The sequence below is a fragment of the Epinephelus moara genome, chromosome 15 (assembly GCF_006386435.1).
Source record: "Epinephelus moara isolate mb chromosome 15, YSFRI_EMoa_1.0, whole genome shotgun sequence".
Taxonomy (NCBI): Eukaryota; Metazoa; Chordata; class Actinopteri; order Perciformes; family Serranidae; genus Epinephelus; species Epinephelus moara.
The window spans coordinates 3,921,233-3,941,283 of NC_065520.1; the positions used below are offsets into that span (position 1 = coordinate 3,921,233).

At 41.5% G+C, this 20,051-nt stretch overlaps 1 protein-coding gene and 1 long non-coding RNA gene across 4 annotated transcripts in view; one reads left to right on the forward strand and one right to left on the reverse strand.

Annotated features, from left to right (window-relative positions):
• Positions 1-20,051, reverse strand: part of LOC126401641 (uncharacterized) — a 154,354-nt gene that overhangs the window by 64,016 nt on the left and 70,287 nt on the right. For both annotated transcript variants that reach the window (XR_007571105.1, XR_007571104.1), the window contains exon 5: positions 16,602-16,697. This is a non-coding gene — a long non-coding RNA (uncharacterized LOC126401641). The remainder of the gene's footprint in view (positions 1-16,601; positions 16,698-20,051) is intronic.
• Positions 1-20,051, forward strand: part of prox1a (prospero homeobox 1a) — a 53,774-nt gene that overhangs the window by 30,268 nt on the left and 3,455 nt on the right. For both annotated transcript variants that reach the window (XM_050062962.1, XM_050062961.1), the window contains one exon: positions 1,008-1,202. In XM_050062962.1, coding sequence (XP_049918919.1) covers positions 1,008-1,202 — 195 coding nt within the window. The remainder of the gene's footprint in view (positions 1-1,007; positions 1,203-20,051) is intronic.

A 20,051-nucleotide genomic window follows, 5' to 3' on the forward strand; every position in this document is an offset into this window, starting at 1 on the left:
AAAGTGCTGTTATTTTTGTAGGCTACTTGTGGTGTGATCCAACATTTTTACATCACTTGTTCCTGGAAAATGTTTAAACAAGTACGGTCGGGATCAAATTATTCTGAATATTTAAACAGTACTTTTGGAACAAACAAGCTCTGTAAGTGGAAAAAAACTGTAAATGTCCAATTTTGGCAGACATTTTTTGCAGTGTACTGTGAAGGCCTGCAGGGCAGGAGCAGTGTTTGATGAGAGCTGTTTACTGTTGGTTTGGCCCATGATGGCATAACAATAAGACAATATTTGAGTCACTCTTGTTTGATTAGAACACCCTCAAGATGCAGTCAGAGTTTTAGTGGCTAATGAGGTGGATACATTGAAGTATTTTAGAGTTTTTAAATGTGTGGGTGTTAATTAAAGTTAATTGGAAGAATGGTTTTTGTTGCTCGGTATTTACACACATGCATTATGTATAAACAGGGACACGCACACAAGTAAATAACTATTTACTCCTGATTGAATTGCCCACTCACTCTTCTTCTTTCTTCTTCTTATTCACGCATTCACAGCTCAGTCGATTCAAGGTTTCTAACAAAAACATTGTGATCTTGTAACAAGAGCTTTAAGTGCATGAAATATATACTATGTAAATATGAGATGTTGTGCCATAATCCAAGGTACTACGCACTCAGACATAGGCCCAGTTCAAGTCAAATTTGATGACATACCACCATGCAAATAAGTGCAAGAACAAACATCAGGCTGTGCTATTACAAATCTACAACACCACCCAACAGGGAACAACATTCAACACTCAGTTTACTCTATTCCACCATGAAAGTTTATAAGATGTGCTTAAAATCAAATATTTAAACATACAAAACAGCTGCAGAAGTGTATGAATGATTTAACCATGAAATAAATCCTGGGATACATTTTTTCAATCTAATGAAATTTGATGTGGAATTTATTAATCTGATGAAAAGTAGCTAAGTTTTCTTTTCATTCTTTGACTTCTGCTACAGTTCAATCGCTGCATCACCTCCCAGCTGATCAAGTGGTTCAGCAACTTCAGGGAGTTCTACTACATCCAGATGGAGAAGTTCGCCCGGCAGGCCATCAACGAGGGTGTGACTGCCGCAGAGGAGCTGTCGGTGGGCCGTGATGCCGAGCTCTTCAGGGCGCTCAACATGCACTACAACAAGGCCAATGACTTTGAGGTAAGCTGAGCCACTGGGGGAAGGGGCCTTTCCGATGTGTGCAAAGGATGTGATGAGTTTTGAGTTTGGAGGCAGGCAACACAGAGCTCTTCAACTCATTGATGTAAAATTAACAATGGCAAGCGTGCATCTGTGTGTGTGTGATTGTTAATAAGATCCAGAGCAGATGTTGTTTGAAAGTGTTTGTTCTATTATTGAAAACCCTCTTAAAGCCATTTTTTAATTGATACCGTCAAAGTGACAAAATCTCTGACTCCAGGGTTTAACTTTAACTGAAGGAGTATATACTTATAAATTATAGGAGTGGGAGTTACCAGAGGCCCTACGATACAATATTATCACAATACTTTAGTCATAATGTAAAGAAAATGAAGGCTTGATTTACAACACAGAGGATGTGCGTCACTTACTGCGCAACCAAAAAAGGGAAAAGGATAGCGCTTTTGTTTTTCCTGGTAGCTATCAGTAGCTATCCCCAGCTGCCAAAGAATATTGATGTATGTTCTTTGCAGTTACTATCCTCGTTAGGAAATGGTTAAAAAAAAACAAAGTAACTTTGGTAGTTGCTTGGCTCTAAGTAAATGGAAAGTGATCTGGTTATCCTTGCAACAGTGGCGTTGACAATAATACCACTTGGAAACAGGAGGGGGGGTTAAGTTGAAAAGTTGTCCGTTTTCACTTAAAAACTGGATTCAGCACAACTCACACACATACCCACACTAACGTCCTCTACCAAGTCAGCTGTTCAGAGCGCAACAGTCACCTCACGATTCTGCTGAGGTGTGGATGTCGCAGTATGTGTGTGTGTGTGTTTGTGTGTGTGTGTTCGATGAGGCGAAAGAGGACGCCGCTCGAGGCGCGGGTGTCCTTGTCAAAGCGATTTGCAGAAGTCACATTCCCTCCCTCACTTTTTCTCTCCCAATATTGGTCTAAGGGGACCTGAGGGCCCTTAAACTATTCAACGTAACATCAGCAGCATTTAGATGTCCATTAGCACACACACCTCACCGCTGACACACACACTTTTTGTGCTTAAGGAGAGAAATGTTGAAGCTTAGTTGGAGCTTAAATGCAGACACGTAGACGCAGACTTTAAGGTATCTGAGTATTCTGTTTTGGAGGAATGAGCAGCAAATGCTTTGCATGCTTTGCATAACAAGAGTCAGGTAGCTTTTCACAGGTGTGTATGTAAAGAGCCTGTAAAGGAAACAGACACACACATGCAAATCATCTCAGTGCGTGTTTATTTTGTCCGTCAGTGGGGTTATATTTAGGGACTATGGGGTAAGGTTCATACTGGGGTCAGGAGTTCTAACCATGACTGTGGTTCTGCATGTTTTAGCAGTTCAGCCACATACATACTTTAAATTAGTGCCAACGATTCTTGAATGCATACCAGAAGTTTTTTAATTGATTTCCCATCCCTCTGGCATCCATTAGCTTCAGGCCATTTCAATGCAATATGAAAATCAACTTGATGACACTTGAAACCAGAGGATGAGATAGGCAAACTATCACAGTGAACATTTAGTTGCGTGCATTTTTTGATCATATTTAGACTATTATAGTCATAGTTTCAGGTTTTCATTCAGGTCTTTATGATTCCAAAACTTTGTACTGGTTTCAAATCAGGAAAACCACAGCGTTCATGAATAAAGAAAAGGAACAATAGAAAGACACTCAGTAAGGAGAGGTGACCGAAAAGACGATGGCGAAGGATTTTATGTCAAAGCAAAAAGCAAAAGGGACTGTTTGGCAAGTTTTAACTCCGATGCCAATAGGGAGCCTGATGACTTTAATGAGGGGAAAGGAGTTAGTTATATTGCTAAGAAGTTGGAGGTTCGCAGCGTGTTGCCGGCAATTGTTCATCTTACAGCCCACTGTGACTCCTTCTTGCTCCATTGTTTGCTGCAATATTTCAAACTGATCCACTGTCAACAAATGGTGAAAATGACCGCTATCTTGTTTTTTTGATGCAATTTTGATGAGCAAATCTGAAGGACACATTGCATTTTCTGCGACTACCTCATAATAAAAGTTGGATACTTTTTATGTGAAGCTGCAGCGGTAAGAAATCTTCGGTTTGCATTAGCAATAACTTATTACAGCACCCTACAGATATTGAGTGTCATTAACAAATATTTTTTCTTGTATAAATCCAGTGTAATCTGTAACACTGTTGTTGTCACCGTTGTTATTAACCAGTGGGGAAAATTCCTCACGTGGCATCCCTAGACCTGACTCCTCGAGACCTTTACCTTCAAGTCTTTGTGTGTCTCCAAAGATGAAACTAAAATCCATATAAAGATAAAGATTTGTGAGTAAAGGGCTAATCTGCAGCCTTGTAACATAATCATAAGCGGTGGATGATGCTGATAAGAACTTCAGTATAAGAACGTGAGCCTCCTTTGTGCAATAAAGTGATGGTGTGTTTGCAAAGGTTGGTATAAATTTTCTTCCCGTACTTTGTCCCCTTTCCTGCTTGCCTCCTTCTCTCCCTTCACCTCCCTCCTTCCAACCCTCCATCCTTTCGTCCGACCGCCCTGAGGGAACATTACTGGCTAGGGACCCTCTCTCTCTCCCCTTCTCTTTTCCTTCCTCTCCCTCTCTCTCCCCCTCTGTCAAACTCAGAGGCGTGAAACTGGAACCACGGCCGATTCAGCAAGTCTCCCGACATACACACACACAGAAGTCTTCTCCTTTTGCCAAATTTAGCATCATCAGTGTTCCACCTTGGTTTGTCCCCCATCACACCCACCTCAACTCCTCCCCTCCTTCCTCCTCTTTTTGCTCTCTTCTTGCTCCCTCTCCTTCCTCCCACCCTTCCTGCTGAATCTGTCCTCTGTCGATATGTTCTCTTCGTCATCACCTCTCCTTATCCTCTTCCTCTCTTATCCCTCTTTCATTAAGCTTTTGTCCTCTCCTCCCTCTCTGTCCCCTGCTTTCCTTCTCTCCTTTTGTCCTCTTCTTCCTTTCTTACCTTTTCTCCTTCATCCCATCTTTAAAGAGATAGATCAAATTTTCTGGGTTGTATAAGGTACTTATCCATAATCGATGTATTACCTACGGTACTTAGGTCAGCATGCCCTAAGTTTGGAGAAGCAGACTCGAATAACAAAGCAATGTACTGCAGTGGAAGGGGGGACCAGGAATACATATTTTTGCCACCTAGAAAATTGCATGTGAGCTAAATTTGTAATATTTTAACAGCTTTGCCTTGCCATCAGGCCCTCCTTTCCTTTGGCACTACATTTTCCCCACCGTAGGACTTCGGGTAAGTGCAACTGTGCCGTTGATTAAGAAAGACCCTTAAGTTGTGTTGTAACCAAGTCCCACTCGTGGCAGCAGTAGCTCTCTGGGTCAGTTGGCATGGGGTTTACAGTTTACACAGGGGCGGACACACATTTAATACCATTAAATTGGGTATTACCATTATTACCATGAGCCCTTTGGTGAGCATGGGTCATCCGGGCAAGGTTAATGTCAAACCCTGTTACAACTGCACTACTACTGTAGGTAGCTTCTGGTCTTTCTTGTCATCCAATTTCCACAGAAGTTTCCCCCTCTTCGTCCATCAGTCTGTTCAGTCTCCCTCTGCAAAAGCTTTTCTTCTGTGTACTCTATTTTATAAAAGTATCCTCTTGTCACTACAGTGAACAGCATTCCATTACCATCATAATCACTCATCTTTATTTTCTTGTTTCTGTCATGAACCACCACAATAAGTGTGACCACAGTCCAGTTTTGCTTATGTGCAGGGAAACAGAAGTTCTGCAGTTGAGAAAATGTACTGTAGTGCCAAAGGAAAGGGCTATCTGACAGCAGGGGTAAAGCCGTGAAAATATTCTATACATAGCGTCCACTTAAACTGATTTTTAAGGTAGCTAAAATAGGTTTTGGTGCTGCCATCATCCACAGCAGTACATCATTTAGCTTCGGTAACGGTACTCCTAGCTGCTTCTCCAAACTTAGAGCGTGTGGACTGGCTTCTACTGTAGGTAAGACACTAACTATGGATAAGTACCTCATACAACCCCCCTTCAAAAAATCCTAACTATCCCTTTAACTCCTCCTGACTCCTGTTCTTCTTTCCTCTCCCCTCTGGTGAAACTCTTTTGTCATTTTTTCCACTCTTCATCTACAGTCTCATCATCTTCTCATCTTTATGCCCCAACAGCTTTTATTCCTTCCATAAAAATCTGCTCTTTGTCAAATTACCTGCCAAAAGACGGCCTTGCAAGGTTAAATAATTTGCATTTTTTATTTTTTCTCTGGTTAAAAAAAGAACTTAATCTTTGTCAACACTGTCTACACGGTGAAATAAGAAAGTGTTCTTTGGTTTGATGGGTTGAAAAAAAGCTTGTGTCATTAGTCAACGTACACGGTCAGCATTTTAAATAGTCATTGTAGATTATTGCTGTGGAAAGGTGAGTGTAATTTGTTGAGAGTTTGTGTGTGTGTGTGTGTGTGTGTGTGTGTGTGCGTGTGTGTGTTGTCTTCCAAAGTTGGCGTAAACAGGCCCCAGTAATTATAGCAGCTTCATTAATTACCTCCTCCTCCCCTCTCCAGCCACTTTCTTTCAACTCTTCTTTTTTTTGTTTACCTCTCCCTCTCTCCTCTTACTGTCTCCTTTCTCCTCCTTCCCCTCCTCTCCCTCGTCTCTGAAACAATTTCGTCCTAATTGCAGCTCTGCCCACAAACTAATGAGGAAGGCAAAGAAAGGAAGGAGGCTGGAGAATGGGAAAGGAAATGGGGAATAGTCTCATCTTCAAAAAAACAGGGAAAACAAAAAGAGACAGAGAGAGATTTTCTTTGCCAGGACACTCGGGGAAAGGTGTCAGCTTCTACCTTCTGCCAAGAGAAAGAGAAATGTTTCCTCTTTTTCTTTTCTTTTTTTTTATATTGAGAACAGATTGACGAGTCTGCCAGCAGCATTGGGCATGGCACTCTTAACTTGTGTGTGTGTTAAAGTTTTTGGTGCGATATTTGAAGTACACCTACAGTACACTGGTGACTTAGACATGCCAGAGCACATGCACACTCTGCAGAACTCCCACACACTCTACTGAAACACACACACAGAGTAAATGTGAAGTGGAAGAATAGAGGCTGAGGGCGTAGAAAGGGATGAAGTTGTCATATTTTGGTGTGTGTGTGTGTGTGTGTGTGTGTGTGTGTGTGTGTGTGTGTGTCGGCTGAAGAGGGACAATGAGACATTTTTATGAAGCCTTCTAAAGGACGTTCTCATCTTTCCAGTTCAAGGATCCTCGCTGGCTCTGTCAGCACCAAATGACGGCACAGCTGCGCCTCACACACACGTATGTTCACACACATACACACAGACGCTCATTTGTGTCCGTCTGAAAGAGCTGAGATACCCTCCCTTGAAGGGTGGGTGTGGCTGCTACCAAAATCTGCCCTTTGACTTTGAAAATACACACACACACACACACACACACACACACCTGGAGGCCACAGAGTGGTCACACACTCACATTTCAGGGCTATCTGGTTTCATAAGCTGTGCACTTTATGAAAGGCTCAACTTCTCATGTCTTTCTCCGCCGTTTTAGAATCTTTGTCATCCTTTGTCTCTCCTTATTCATCTATTCACTCATCTTTTTCGCTTCCTCTTCATGCGAGTCCATTGAAAAAGGAAAAAGGGGCCGAGCTCGATTCTCAGTAATCGATTCTCAAAGTGGGCTTTCTGTCAGATTCTCGCTTCTCACAGAAAGTGCTCAGCAGTTTTAAAGAAATTATTGGTGCATAAGTTTGTGATTATTTTTTGCATTATGCACAGTGTTGATAGGCTGTAATTATAATTGTGTTATTGATGCATCCACGCGTACCAAAAAATTGAGGGGGACCTATAATGTTCATTTTTAGGTTCATACTTTTTCGGGGTTTCTTTGAACATGACCCTCAACGTCAGATAACAACACAGAATTAGCAGCAGTATATGGCACACTGGGCGGTGAGATTTTTTAACACTCCGGGCAACTGTCCTTTTATAAAGAGCGAGAAAGTCCACATAGGGTGGGTGGGAGAGCAGGTGGATGGGTCAAACAAACTGGACTTTCACCCTGGAGCCAGCTGTTAGTGTCCCGTGTGAAACCAAAAGTCAGTCAGGTTATTTTATTAAAAATGTAGTATGCTAGTATAAATATAAATAACACACCATCCCTGGGCATCCAAAATTGTCACTGGAGGGGTACCTAGCATGTCATATTTTGATGTGTAGGGCTACTGACCAAGCTTTGGTTTTTGCCAAGTTGGAAGTGAGCATGTGTGTTCCATTCTTTAGGCCCCTCTCCCGAAAAAGCCCAGTTTGCTGTGATTGGGCAGCGTTTCTGGGTCATTGCAGCTGGGGTAGTAATGTAAAAGAGTTTAGTGCCACTTTGTAGCATAACATTAGCAACCAAGATTACGTTTCCCTGTTATTAGTATGTAGCTACATGTAGCAGTGTCAGTAGTGTGCCTAGAGCCGATGACCATATAAAGAAATATGTCAAAAGTGGAAGCAAAGGTAGAGCAAACCATTGAAAACAGAGTATTCACAACAGCCTGCAGCCTGAAGTGTTTGCTCATAGGGATTACTTTTACATTTGTTTCACCATATTTTGAAACTTTGGCCATGTTTGATATTAACATACAACATTGTACCATTATATATATGACCAACAAATAAGGAAAAACATAAAGGTGCCCTTTAAAGATATGTCTGTCTCAATCCAGTAGCCTTAAGTTTGTAACTTTTTTGCTCCTCATGTCTCATCCGTCTTTCTGTTGTCCTCACCTTTTTATGTCTTCTATTTGTAACCTACCCAGAAGGCACCCACCCACCCACATACACACACACACACACACACACACACACACACACACACACACATTTCAAAGACTACACCTGTCCTCTCCTCCCTCTTTCTCCAACTCTGATCTCTCCCTCATTCTGAGCGTAGAGCTTTGGGCAATTACATCTTACACACCAGGGTTCATGTGATGTTGTTTTTTGAAGTCCTTCACTACAAGAGACACCAGCTTTTAGTATCTTTAATTTGACTATTTTCATGCCAAGTATTTAATGTTCCCTCCTGAAATATTAAAAAAAAAAAAAAAAAAAAGCACGTGAAACGGAGTTTTAGACCATCATGGGGCATCAAAATTCTCTCTTCAAAATTGAAATACAAAAACAAAATCAAGTGTCTCAATGGGATCAGTTCAGATTAAGGGATTCCCATAAACAACCGCTGCAGAACTAATGACTTCTTCTATTATTATGCAGTAACAGAAACTGCTTAATATCTACTGGACCAGAGTTAGATGCAACCTTGTCTCCTACAAGATATGTATACAGTATGTGCTGCTGATTTGAGTTGCCAAATACATTTCTGAGTAGGTCAGGGTGGGTGGGTGGGCATATAGATCTGAAGGTTTTGACACTGGAGACTGAGATTTGCATCCTGCAACATACTATTAGCTGTAGGCTACTAAAACACTTGGTTAAGATTAAGAAAAGATCTGAGTTTTGCTGAGATATTAATTCTTAAAGTTGGCACTTTTTTAATATTTAACTAAAATGTTGATGTATCACTAACCTTAACCTAGAGCTCTGAACCATAAAAAGTTATTTGTGCTTGAGTTGCCAAGAGGAGAAACTGCAGGTAAAGATATAAAAAAGCAGATAGTCGGTACAAACATTTCCTCGTTATGCTATGAAAAAAAATGTATTCTTGGTGTAACGCACTTCCTAAAGAACTATTTGCTAATGCAAATTAGTGTATATGAACATAAATTTTATTTATTATAGAAGGTTGAGTGCACACACATATAAGCCCATAATCTATGTGAACACACAGTCTTTGTTGCCGTCACTCAATGTCATTAAGCAAGTATGAGCACTAAGTAACTAAGTCTTCCTTACTGTCTCTGTCTCTCTGTTGCTGCTTGACAGAGAGCGGTATGGTACAGACAATGCCACCTGCCAGTTTCTGTCACTATAATTATAGCTATCTGCTTGCAATGTGTGCGTGCGTGCGTGCGTGCGTGCGTGTGTGTAAGAGAGAGAGAGAGAGAGAGAGAGTGTGTGTGTGTGTCTTAGTATTCCAGTTGAGAAGAAGAAGGCATCATCTTTGTCACTGAGCCTGATTGGAGTCACGAGGGGGCGGTGCATGTGTGTGCGTGCATGTATGCCTGTGTTTGGTCTTCCTGTATGTGTGTGTGTGTGTGTGTGCGTGTGTGCGCGCGTGCATGTGTGTGTGTGTGTGAATATGAGTGTGTGTGTTGCGCATGCAGTGATTCCCTTCCCCTGCCCCAGCTGTCTCCTTAGCTTTAACAATAGGCCTGGTAACAAAGACGTGGCCTTCAGCCTCCGTCATGTGATACTAGTGGTCTGCAGCCTCTCAGTCAGATGACCCGGGCTATTGTCCTCTATGGGTGACACACACTAGCACACACACAAGGAAACACAGAACACACACACACCAATCCAAGGAAGCACAGCACGTGTATGAACGGACACACGCACACTGCAGCGTGTAGGGATACACACTTTAACGGTTGCACACAAAAAGGAGAAAGACACACTCATGAGATAGCGAGGACAGACGCAATCTCAGGACGCAGACCCTTCCTCTCGGTCACATGCAGTCTGAACAAAGAGAAACTTTATTGCCATTGTCCTGGTGACAGTGAGATCAGTGACTGATTGACAAAAGAGCAGCAGAGAAAGGAAACATATTGCTGATGTCCTGGAGGAACCCCCAGTCTCGACTTTTACCTTTAATTTCACACTTTAAACTGAAGCTGGCAAAGGATGTGTGATCCTGAGGCCATGAGAGAGAGATGGAGATGAGAAGGAAGGATTATTATTTCTCTAAAATGTATGTTTTCTTTTTAACTTCATGTTTATCCTGCAAAAGTAATACATATCCTGCCTGGTGCAAATATGGGTGACTGTGTCAAAGAGCACTTTACAGCAGGTTACTGTCTGTGCTATTTATGTGCAGCGGGAACATCAGGGAACAAAGGTAAATTACCCATGGCTGGAGAAATGACACAAAATGAAATGAGCCCCCCTTTCCCTGAGCAACAAGAGTCAAAGCAGTGTTGAGCAAGGCACTGAATCCCCAACTAGAGCTGTTTTTAACTCTTTTAGGGCAAGTCAAAGTCAAGTCTCAGGTGTCAAATGCCTGAGGGCAAACCCAACTCGTAAGTCGCTATGCAAATCCTGCACGTTTCTGAATGATGACAAAATGCACCATTTTAACTTTTCTTTTCAAAGCTGTGTTAATATTTTTTCAAAGCTTTTCCTTGGCCTTACAATTAAATATTCAAAGTGGGTGACCATGCAAGGCCTGCCTGTCATCTTTTCTGGATTTTACCAGGTCAAAACCCAAGTTTTCAAGTCCTCATTTTTCTTACTTTAGTCTACAACTGCATGAAAAGGCTACACCATTTATAATATCTCCTGTTTTAAAAGACTGGCACACTAATATTATCTTAGAGGAGGACTGTTAGAGACAGTCTGTGTGTGTGTGTGTGTGTGTGTGTGTGTGTGTGCGCGCGCGCTCGTGTGTGTGTGTGTGTGTGCGTGTGTGTGTGTGTCGCAGCAGGACAGAAAGAGAAAAACACACATGCATGCAGGAGGGGTGTATGTACTGTAACTGGAGTTTCAAACCAAAACAACAATGTTTTGGACACAAATTAAGGAGTGTCCTTTTAATGTATTAATCAGTGTTAGCGTGAAGCTGGATCTATCCCCAGATAAATAAAGATTTAATTAGGGGAAAAAAAGAGTGCTGATAGAGATGGAAAAACCAACATAAGGTGTACAGCCACCTGGAGCTAGCAGAGCCAGTGCCTCAGCATATATTCTATTAGAGTCACTCCCACGATCTATGTACGAAAACAGAAAGAAAAGCTAAAATGACTTAAAGGGTTACTTCTGTATTTTTCAACCTGGATCCTATTTCTCATATTTTTGTGTCATGGTGACTAATGGGAGCAACATTTATTGAAGTTGGTCCAGTTTTGAGTGAGAGCACCGTAGCTGGCAGCGGCGAAACAGGCTGCAATGTAACCACTCTGGGCATTTGTGCACTGTCAATTTATGTCCACTAAAAGTGTTTGTTTTTGCCAACAACAGGCTCAGATTATTATTCTAAGTGTCTGACAACAGCATGGATAGGATCCCCACAGAGACAGACCTTTCTGTTAAGGAGTAAGATCCTTTTTGTTTAGCCAGAAACAGCCCCGAAATCAAACCCACCAAACTCCATTTAAATAAACAGCAATTTTAGCATGTTTAGATCCAGCATACTTTCACATCTAACCGGTTGAATTAATGGTTTATTTCAATCAAACCAGAATTGGTGATTGTTGGAACAGTGGGAAGACAAACCAAGATGTTTTTGTGAATTTCATTTTGTTTCTGTCAACTTTGAATGAAGCGTGTTTTAGCATGGCAAAATTGCTGTTTCTTTAATGGAGTCTGGTGAGTTTGGCTACTGTGATTTCAGAGCTGTGTCTGGCTAAACACAAACAACCCTATTCTTTAACAAAAGGTCTGTCTCTGTAGGGATCCTTTCCATAATGTTGTCAGACGCTTAGAATAACAATCTGAGCCTGTCAGTGGCAAAAGCAAACACTTTTAGTGGACGTATAGTGACAATGTACAAATGCTGTGAGTGGTTACATTGCAGCCTGTTTCACTGCTGGCGGCTGCAGCAGTTTTGCTCAACACTTGACCAATTTAAAAAAAACTGTTGTTCCCATTAGTCACTTAGACACAAAAACATGAGAAAATAGGGTCCAGGTTGAAAAACGACTTACCTTACCCTTTAAAATGTCAAAGTATGAATTTCCCATGATTAGTACTTTTAAAGTAAAAGGGATAAAAAGAAAAAGACGAAGAGGAGGAAGAGTGAAAGGACTCTCCACTCTGGATGTGTGTTTTGTGTGTGTGTGTGTGTGTGTGTGTGTGTGTGTGTGTTTATGTGTGTGTGTGTGTGTGTGACAAAAGCCAGACCTGATAGCAGTGAAAGAGAGGCAGAGTGGGAGAGAAGAGGAGGAAAAAGGAAGCAGATGCTTGTGTGTTGGCACAAAAATGATATGTCCACTCAGTCACACACACTCTCACACAAACACACACACACACACACTCACAGGCACAGAGAGCAATTGCTCAGTCCACAGAAGGAGCAGCACATTAAAGAGTTCCAGTATTGTCTCGACGATAGAAAAATATTACTGACCAACTGCAAAGTGGACCTCAAGGCCACAGAGCGATTGCATGGCAACAAAATGGAGTGTCAAGGTGTGTGTGGGGGGTGAGGGTCATCTCAAATTGAAGAGAGCAACATAATGCAGCAGAAAGATGGTTTGAAAGGGACAAACAAACTAAAAAATGATCGATGATCAAGTGACAGGGGTGCACGTAAACTTGTAAAACAACATTTAACAACATGCTAAATCAATGTAAACGCGTACACACACTTGAGTAAACGTTGTCAGCCTCTCCTGCGTTAATGGAGGGAGGTAGAAAGACTTCAAGTAAAACAGAGAAGATAAGGAACAACACACACTCAAACACAAATACGGCCTCTTTCTGTTTGTATACCTTGAGAATCAAACATATGGTGTTTGTGCAGTGATTTCTTAGGAGCCGGGTGTGTGTGTGTTTTTCCTTTTGTGCAATACGGCGAGTGAGGATGGAAAGGAAACAGAGAGATGGGTGGAAAAGCAGGTGGAAAGACGTACGGAGAGGTGAAGAGACGGAGTCAACTGAGGACACAAACACACGCAGACAGCCCAGACATCTCCATCAGCATCATGTTGACAGCGTGAAGAGAAAAAGCATTAATCCTTTAGGAGGCAGAGGAGTGGCTTATATTCACAGGAGAGGAGAGGAGGGGAGGGGAGGGAGAAAGGAAGTAGGGAGGTGGGGATAAACAGGGATGAGAGAGGAACAATGAGACAAAAAAAAGAGAAGAAGGGGAAGTAACTGTTGGATAGAAAAGGAGACATGAAGAAGAGATGGTGAGTTGAAGTAAAGGAAGAAGAAGGTCTGAGGGTGCAAAGGAAGAAAAGAAACAGGATGAAATAAGACAAAAGTCGGGAAAGTGGAAGTATCACTATTAATCAGTGACTTTGGTTAGAATACACAGCCAAAAAAAAAAGAAAAGAAAACATCCGTTTGATAAAGTTACTGAGTGCTAAATTCCTAATGTCCTCTCAAGGACTGTGTGTCATCATCTTGATACTTCCTAGACTTTTATCTTTAAGATACTGACACTTATTTCAAGAAAGAAGCTGCATTGCTGGAATTCACTCACACCTGTTAGCTGAAGAAAAAAAAACTTATTTAAAAGCTGAATAGAAAACATTCTGTAATTGCAGTCCAGGAATCAGTGGGATTTTGGTAACGAATGAAAAACAGCAGCAGCATCAAACACAGATACACATCAAAATAACATTAGAGACGAATGCAGTGCCCATTCAAATCATGCTTGTTTGGAACGGGCCGATTGCTTGGCCTGTAGTGCTGTTTCCTTAAGAACTGCTCAAAGAAACTTCAAAGTCAACACTGCGCTTCTTTGGGTCCTTAGCAATGCACCTGGGCCCCAAACAGCTAGAGGTTTATTATGATGTTAGATATGAAAAATATTGAATTATGGTGCTATTCCAAGTCATTGTACCCCGAAATATTATATATATATATATAATACTGCGTGCTTCTACTACAGCCGCCCCCGAAAGTTGGAGATGCAAATCAGTCCAGCTGTTGTTTTTTTGTTTTGTTCATGTATTTTTTTTTTTTTTTGTTAGTCAGTGTGCAGTGTACTGCAGTGATTTAGCTCCTCTGTACAGGCAGCTGTGTACATGGAGGCAGCCTCCTGGAGGAAGAGAGGCTTTGCCCAGTCAGGCTCTGAGAACATTATCTTTTACCTTCTGCTCAGAGGAATTCAATTTACAGCTTACAGCAACTGAACATTATAGTCTATGACATTTGTTTTATATCTAGTATTGGCAAAAAATGTTGTTGCACATTTCCAATCAGTTGTTGTTACGTTCAAACTCTCAAACTCTCAAACTCTTTATGGGAAAAAAGGGACGAATAGTCAGATATTTGTTTTGAAGAGCCAATCTGATTCGACTGAGTCGGGTTTGGCCCTAACTTCTACTTCTTCTAGGGAAACATAGCACTGCTACATTTACCTGACGTAGACGTGTTGCAGATTCAGATGCTACTCAGAAACTAGTTGTGGATACTCGTGGTCAGAAACAGTGGTGAAATACACAATTTCAAATAGGTGTATTAGTCGCTTGATTCGACATAAACACCACAGTCAAAAAGAGGATCAGTTTAATTTGTGGAGGGATTTTGTTGGCTGTAACTTTATTCGTTTTAAGTTATTCGTTAAGTTATTATGGCAAACTTACACAATGGACGTAGATAAAGACATGTTGACTAAGCCCTGAAGCCCCGAAGCCCTGAAGCCCCACCCTGCATAGAGTAACAGAGCGTCATTCCCTTGTTAAATCAAAGTTTGTAATATTGAACATATAGTGTCTAAACTGCACCAAATTCAACATCTGCCACGTGTGAACAGTTGTCAAGATATATTAAGGACACTCACATACATACAGTGATTACGTGCTTTATAGTCAGATGATAATTAGTGAGGCAAGCTATTCTTCTGCTCACTGAGGTTTCTTGTGTGTGTGTGTGTGTGTGTGTGTGTGTGTGTGTGTGTGTGACTGAGTGTGTCGCTCTGCCATGCTGCCTGGATGAAGTGAGGATGCTCTCAATGATAAGTATTTCCTGGGTGATGATAGTTGATGTTCCACATGAGTGTAACTTAAGTCTGTGTTAAGTTTTTTTCTATTTTGGATGTGTTAAATTGGGCCAGTGTATCCATAAAGAAGTAACCTACTTATAAAGGGCTCTCCTTTATTCTAAAAATAAGTTTTAGTACAACTCTGCCCTTTTGTGCTCGTGGCCTGCACTGTAAGAAATGACTAAATTAGCAAAGCAGACGTCACTGTTGCTAAGTGCTTATCTCTGTGCTGTTTCTGCAGGTTTTCAGGTGATGCTTTGAGTTGCTTCAGGTGGCGCTCGTTTGTGTTTTCACTGCTCATCCTTTCTTAGTTTATTGCAAACAAGCAGCTACTATTGTTGGTACTAGAAAAATAGAATACACCAGATAAACTACAAGTTTTTTAAGAGCAGCAAATTCTGTTAAATCTCAACTTGTAAGCAAAATAGAGCAGTGTAATTAATATTCACAATCATGAAATTGTTTTTATGGTAATTATGGTTCAATATATTAAAAACTGTCACACTGTCGACACTTGAAAGAAGCTTTCTGTTTTGAAATGAATGCGTGTTCACATTTGTCCTTCATATACTTTGATCAAACGGCCCATAACATCACCCCCAATATAAAACTGAAAGAAACCGCTAAAAGATTCAGAGATTCTGATGATGCAAATCTGCAAATAACAAAAGCCCGCAACACAGTGGGAAACAGTTAAGAACGAGCAGTGAACGCATCAGGGCGAGTAGCCTCAAAGCGGGTGACATTTGTTAAAAGTACCAAGCGTGTCCATCCGCGCATTGAGAAGTTTTTACTTTAAATATCTTCAAATAAGTGCGATATATAATAAATACTCAGCAAGTTTCATATTTCCAAGAAGAGATGAGGAACAGAGGAGCCAACGAGGAGGACAATGAAGGGAGCGAGTGAGAGGATGAGAGAAAGGAAAGAGACGAGGAGGGAAAAAGAGGGAGGGAGGGCGTCCCTGTAGGCCTCTTTGTTGGGCAGCGATGTAGAGATTTACAGGCTCTTGTCCTTCTGTGTGTGTGAGTGCATCTGTGTGTGTGTGTGTGTGTGTGTGTGTGTGTGTGTGTGTGTGTGTGTGTGTGTGTGTGTGAAGAGAGAGTAATTGAGCCTCCCTTCATCCAATATTTACCCACCAAACCGGAGCAATCATGCGAATTATGTTTACTGGGAACGAAGTGTCTTTCTTCCTCTTTATCTTTCTTTCTCTTTCCCACTTTCCCCATTCCTCACCCGCTCCCTCTCTCCTGGCAACTAGACACCATATCAAGATCCAAGCCAGGAGTAAATCACACACACACACACACACACACACACACACAAACACACACACACTCACACACAGGGGGGGAAACAGGCCCATCTGTATTGATGATGGCCTAATTTAGATCTCTTTATTGGACTGATTTACGATGGCCAGACAAATCTGGGCATCTGGACCCAAGTGTGTGTCTCAATGCATGTTTGTGTGTTTGTCCAGTTGAGCCGAAACCCAACCGGTCACACAATATTCTCCCTGCTTCATTTCATTCTTATTGCTTGTGTTTTTTCCTACCTCTCTGTGAACCAGCGGTGTCCTTTTCTCCCCCCGTCATGGTCTTGTTTCAGCACTTTGACTCCTCTCGCTGCTGCAACGATGACGCACGCCATCCTGAAACATTTTTTAAAAAACACAAAAACGCTCAGGCCAGGGTTCTTCTGGGTCAAGGTCACTGAATCTCTTAATGTTCTGCTGTGAATGGAGGTTTTTGTATCACAGCTTTTTGCGATTTAGATGTCAATCACAAACAATCCCCTGCATGTACAATGAACTGGAGGACTTTGAAAGACGTTCACGCTATGAGACTTTGTGAAGACAGGGGATCTTGCATGGTAGAGCCCTGCGTGGGACTGTTAGTCCTGCCCCTGCCTGCTCCCGCTAGATTTCTGACCATTACTGCCCGCTCCCGTAGTATGTCTTTACTTTTTACTGTTTACTGTCTATCCAGTTTTCTGCTTCCTGTTTTATGCTGGAGAGAGCGCAGGTATTGGTTGTTGACAATGTTCACATCATTGAACTTCACTATTTGCATGAGCCAAAACTAAAACCTTATGATAATATTAAACATGTTTGATTTGATTAAAGTAAAGGGAAGAAAAAGACTGACTTAAAACAGCTCATTTTATGGCCACCTCACACCCAATAATCAAGATCACAGGAGAGCAACATAAGTCTAAAACTCTCATGATTTTATTCCAACATTAGAAATTCGTCTGCGACAGTGTAATTGCTTGAAAAGCTGTTTGGTGTGAGGCCCACAGCATGTTAAGTGTTTCAAGGATGCCCCTCACTATAAAGATGACTATTCACATCAGCAGGGAGAAAGTGTTAGGAAAAAGAGTTCTGGGAAGATGTTAAAAAGAGTGGATTTGTCTTTTTTTAAGATAAGAGCAAATTTGGAAGACTGCAGGATGAAGGGATGTAATCCAGGAGGGAGAGGACGCCTCAAAGGCACATTCATCTTCAAGATCAAGCTCAGGTTTCAACTTTTATTTGTCCCAGTGGGCAGATTCACAGACACTATAAAAAAACAGCAGCTTGACTTTGGGGCTTTCTTGGTTTTCTTTCAGAGGTAAAACAAAAAGGTCTCGCCTAAAATAACAAAAATGTTTTGGCACCTGCTGAGGTTTAATGATCAAACCTCATTTCTTTTTATAACATTTGCTAAAAGGGAAAGTTCTCGTTTGTTACAACTGCCATAATTTCTTTTTCTTTTCTTTTTTCCATTATATGTTTATTTGGAAAAGGCAATATAATGGGGTATACAAAATCCTTTAGATATTTTTACATACATGCACATATGCATATGCACAGAGAAAGGAAGGAGCCACAATGGCTGTGGGCCGCAACTCAGTCCTCAGTCCATCTTATACTATATATACTGACATATACCCTCTCATGTATGCATGCATTTGGGAAGTACTTAACATTCGACCGGATACATGAGACTTGAATTATTCTGCAGGAATTGTATGAGAGTTTGTAAATGGATGGTTTGATATAGTTTTGCTGTGGTTGAACCTAGTCCCCAATCTATCAATAAATTATTTTTGCTGTTCTCCATGGACGGCATTCTTCATGAATTCAAGGTAACACAGTATGACTACTTGGTATAAAAATGGTCATTTTGTGGGTGAAGTATGCCTTCAATTGCTGAGATCTAAAATGCAGCAGCATCACCAAAAAGAAGAAAAACAAGCAGTCAGACAATCCGATCTTTAAACTGCCAGGTTAGTCAAACTTGTGCAAGAACTAATTGTTGTAAACATTTATCACAGTTTATGGACCAACTTCTTTGGCTCAACTTTGACCTATCGTACTTCCTGTAGTTGCAATGAGGGATTATCACTGACATTTTGAGAGCACTCACGTTTCGTTTCACCTTCAAGTGGTTTCAATGATCTGGCATGTTTACAACCTTTCTGATTGTCTCGCCACTTTTTCTTGCCCTGTTGTACTTTGTTATAGCAATTTCGCTGCATTCCCAGATCAAAGCAATGACTCTTGCGAGTCTGATGTGACCATAACTGATAGGAATAACAGCCAAAACTACAAAAATAAGAATGATTTCATCTAAAATCTAACATGTCTGCATCAGCGTAGACATCACCTGTAAAATGTAATCTTTGGTGTGTGTATGAGAAGGTGTGTGTGTGTGGGTGTGTGTGTGTGTGTGTGTGTACAGTAGTGTCTATAGCAAGACAGTGACAGAGGGCCTCATTGAAATAACTGTGGTCTCAAGGGGCCAGCTAAAAAGAGAGAGAGGGTAGGTGAGGGTAGACAGACTATATGAGAGTCCAGGGAATCATTTAGGGTGTGTGTGTGTGTGTGTGTGTGTGTGTGTGTGTGTGTGTGTGTGTGTGTGTGTGTGTGAGGGGTGATTCATCCGTTCTGGTGGCGGCTAACCTTGGCATGTCCTGCCACGTGTGACGGGGTTACATCCAGACGGCACTCTGTCGTCCTCTAGGAGTGTGTGTGCAAGAGAGTTTGTTGGGGTGTACAGGAGCATGCACCTCGTCTGGAAGAGTCAGCCTCCTGTGTGTGTGTGTGTGTGTGCGTCAGTGAGTGTGTGTGTCTGTGCATCTGCATGCAAGAAAAAGAGACAAAGAAGAAGAAGAAAGAGCGAACGGGGGGAGAGAGAACCCCAGTCAGGTTGTTTAGTGTCTTTGTATGATCTTGCCCCCGGGAGAAAGGGCAGAAAAAAGAATAAAAAATGTGTGTGTGCTTGTGTGTGTGCGTGTAAGTGTGTGTGCCATTGTTCTGCTGTCAAACACTGCAATGAGCACACACACAGCATTAAAACACACACACAAACACACGCACACACACAAAAAAAAGCCCTGTGATGACAGTATATTTATGCCTGCATGTGGAAAGGACAATTGTATCCCTGCAATCCCTTCGTTCGTTTAAACTCTGCCACACACACACACACACACACACACACACACACACACACACACACACACTGACAGATCACAGACAACTGTTCACCTGCCATTGTCAAGGACTGAGTGTGTCATCTGTCTTTATGTGTGTGCGTGTGCATAAGGAACTCTTGACACCAAACACACACACGCAGCTGGGGGCTTTTAAGAAAGGGGAAGTACATTTAGGGGAAGTTGACAGCTGAAGAAGAAGTTGGTACATGAATAGTATTATATGGACACCTGAAACACACGCACACTTAACCCAATTCTTCTTCACTTTCACTCACAGAATCACTTTTTTAAAAGCATTCTCTGTATCTGAAGATGCTTGCATGTCTGATTTTAGACCTGCCTGTCAACAACATTAATGATGAGAATAAAAAACATGTTTTAATCATTTTTCCAAAAAGTCAGAATTACACAGGATGCACATCATAATATTATCTGCACATTCAAAGCCAATATGGTCAATGAGGATGAAACAGGCCTACCTGACTGTAAAGACAGTGACCAAAGGGAAGAGTACATTATAGAT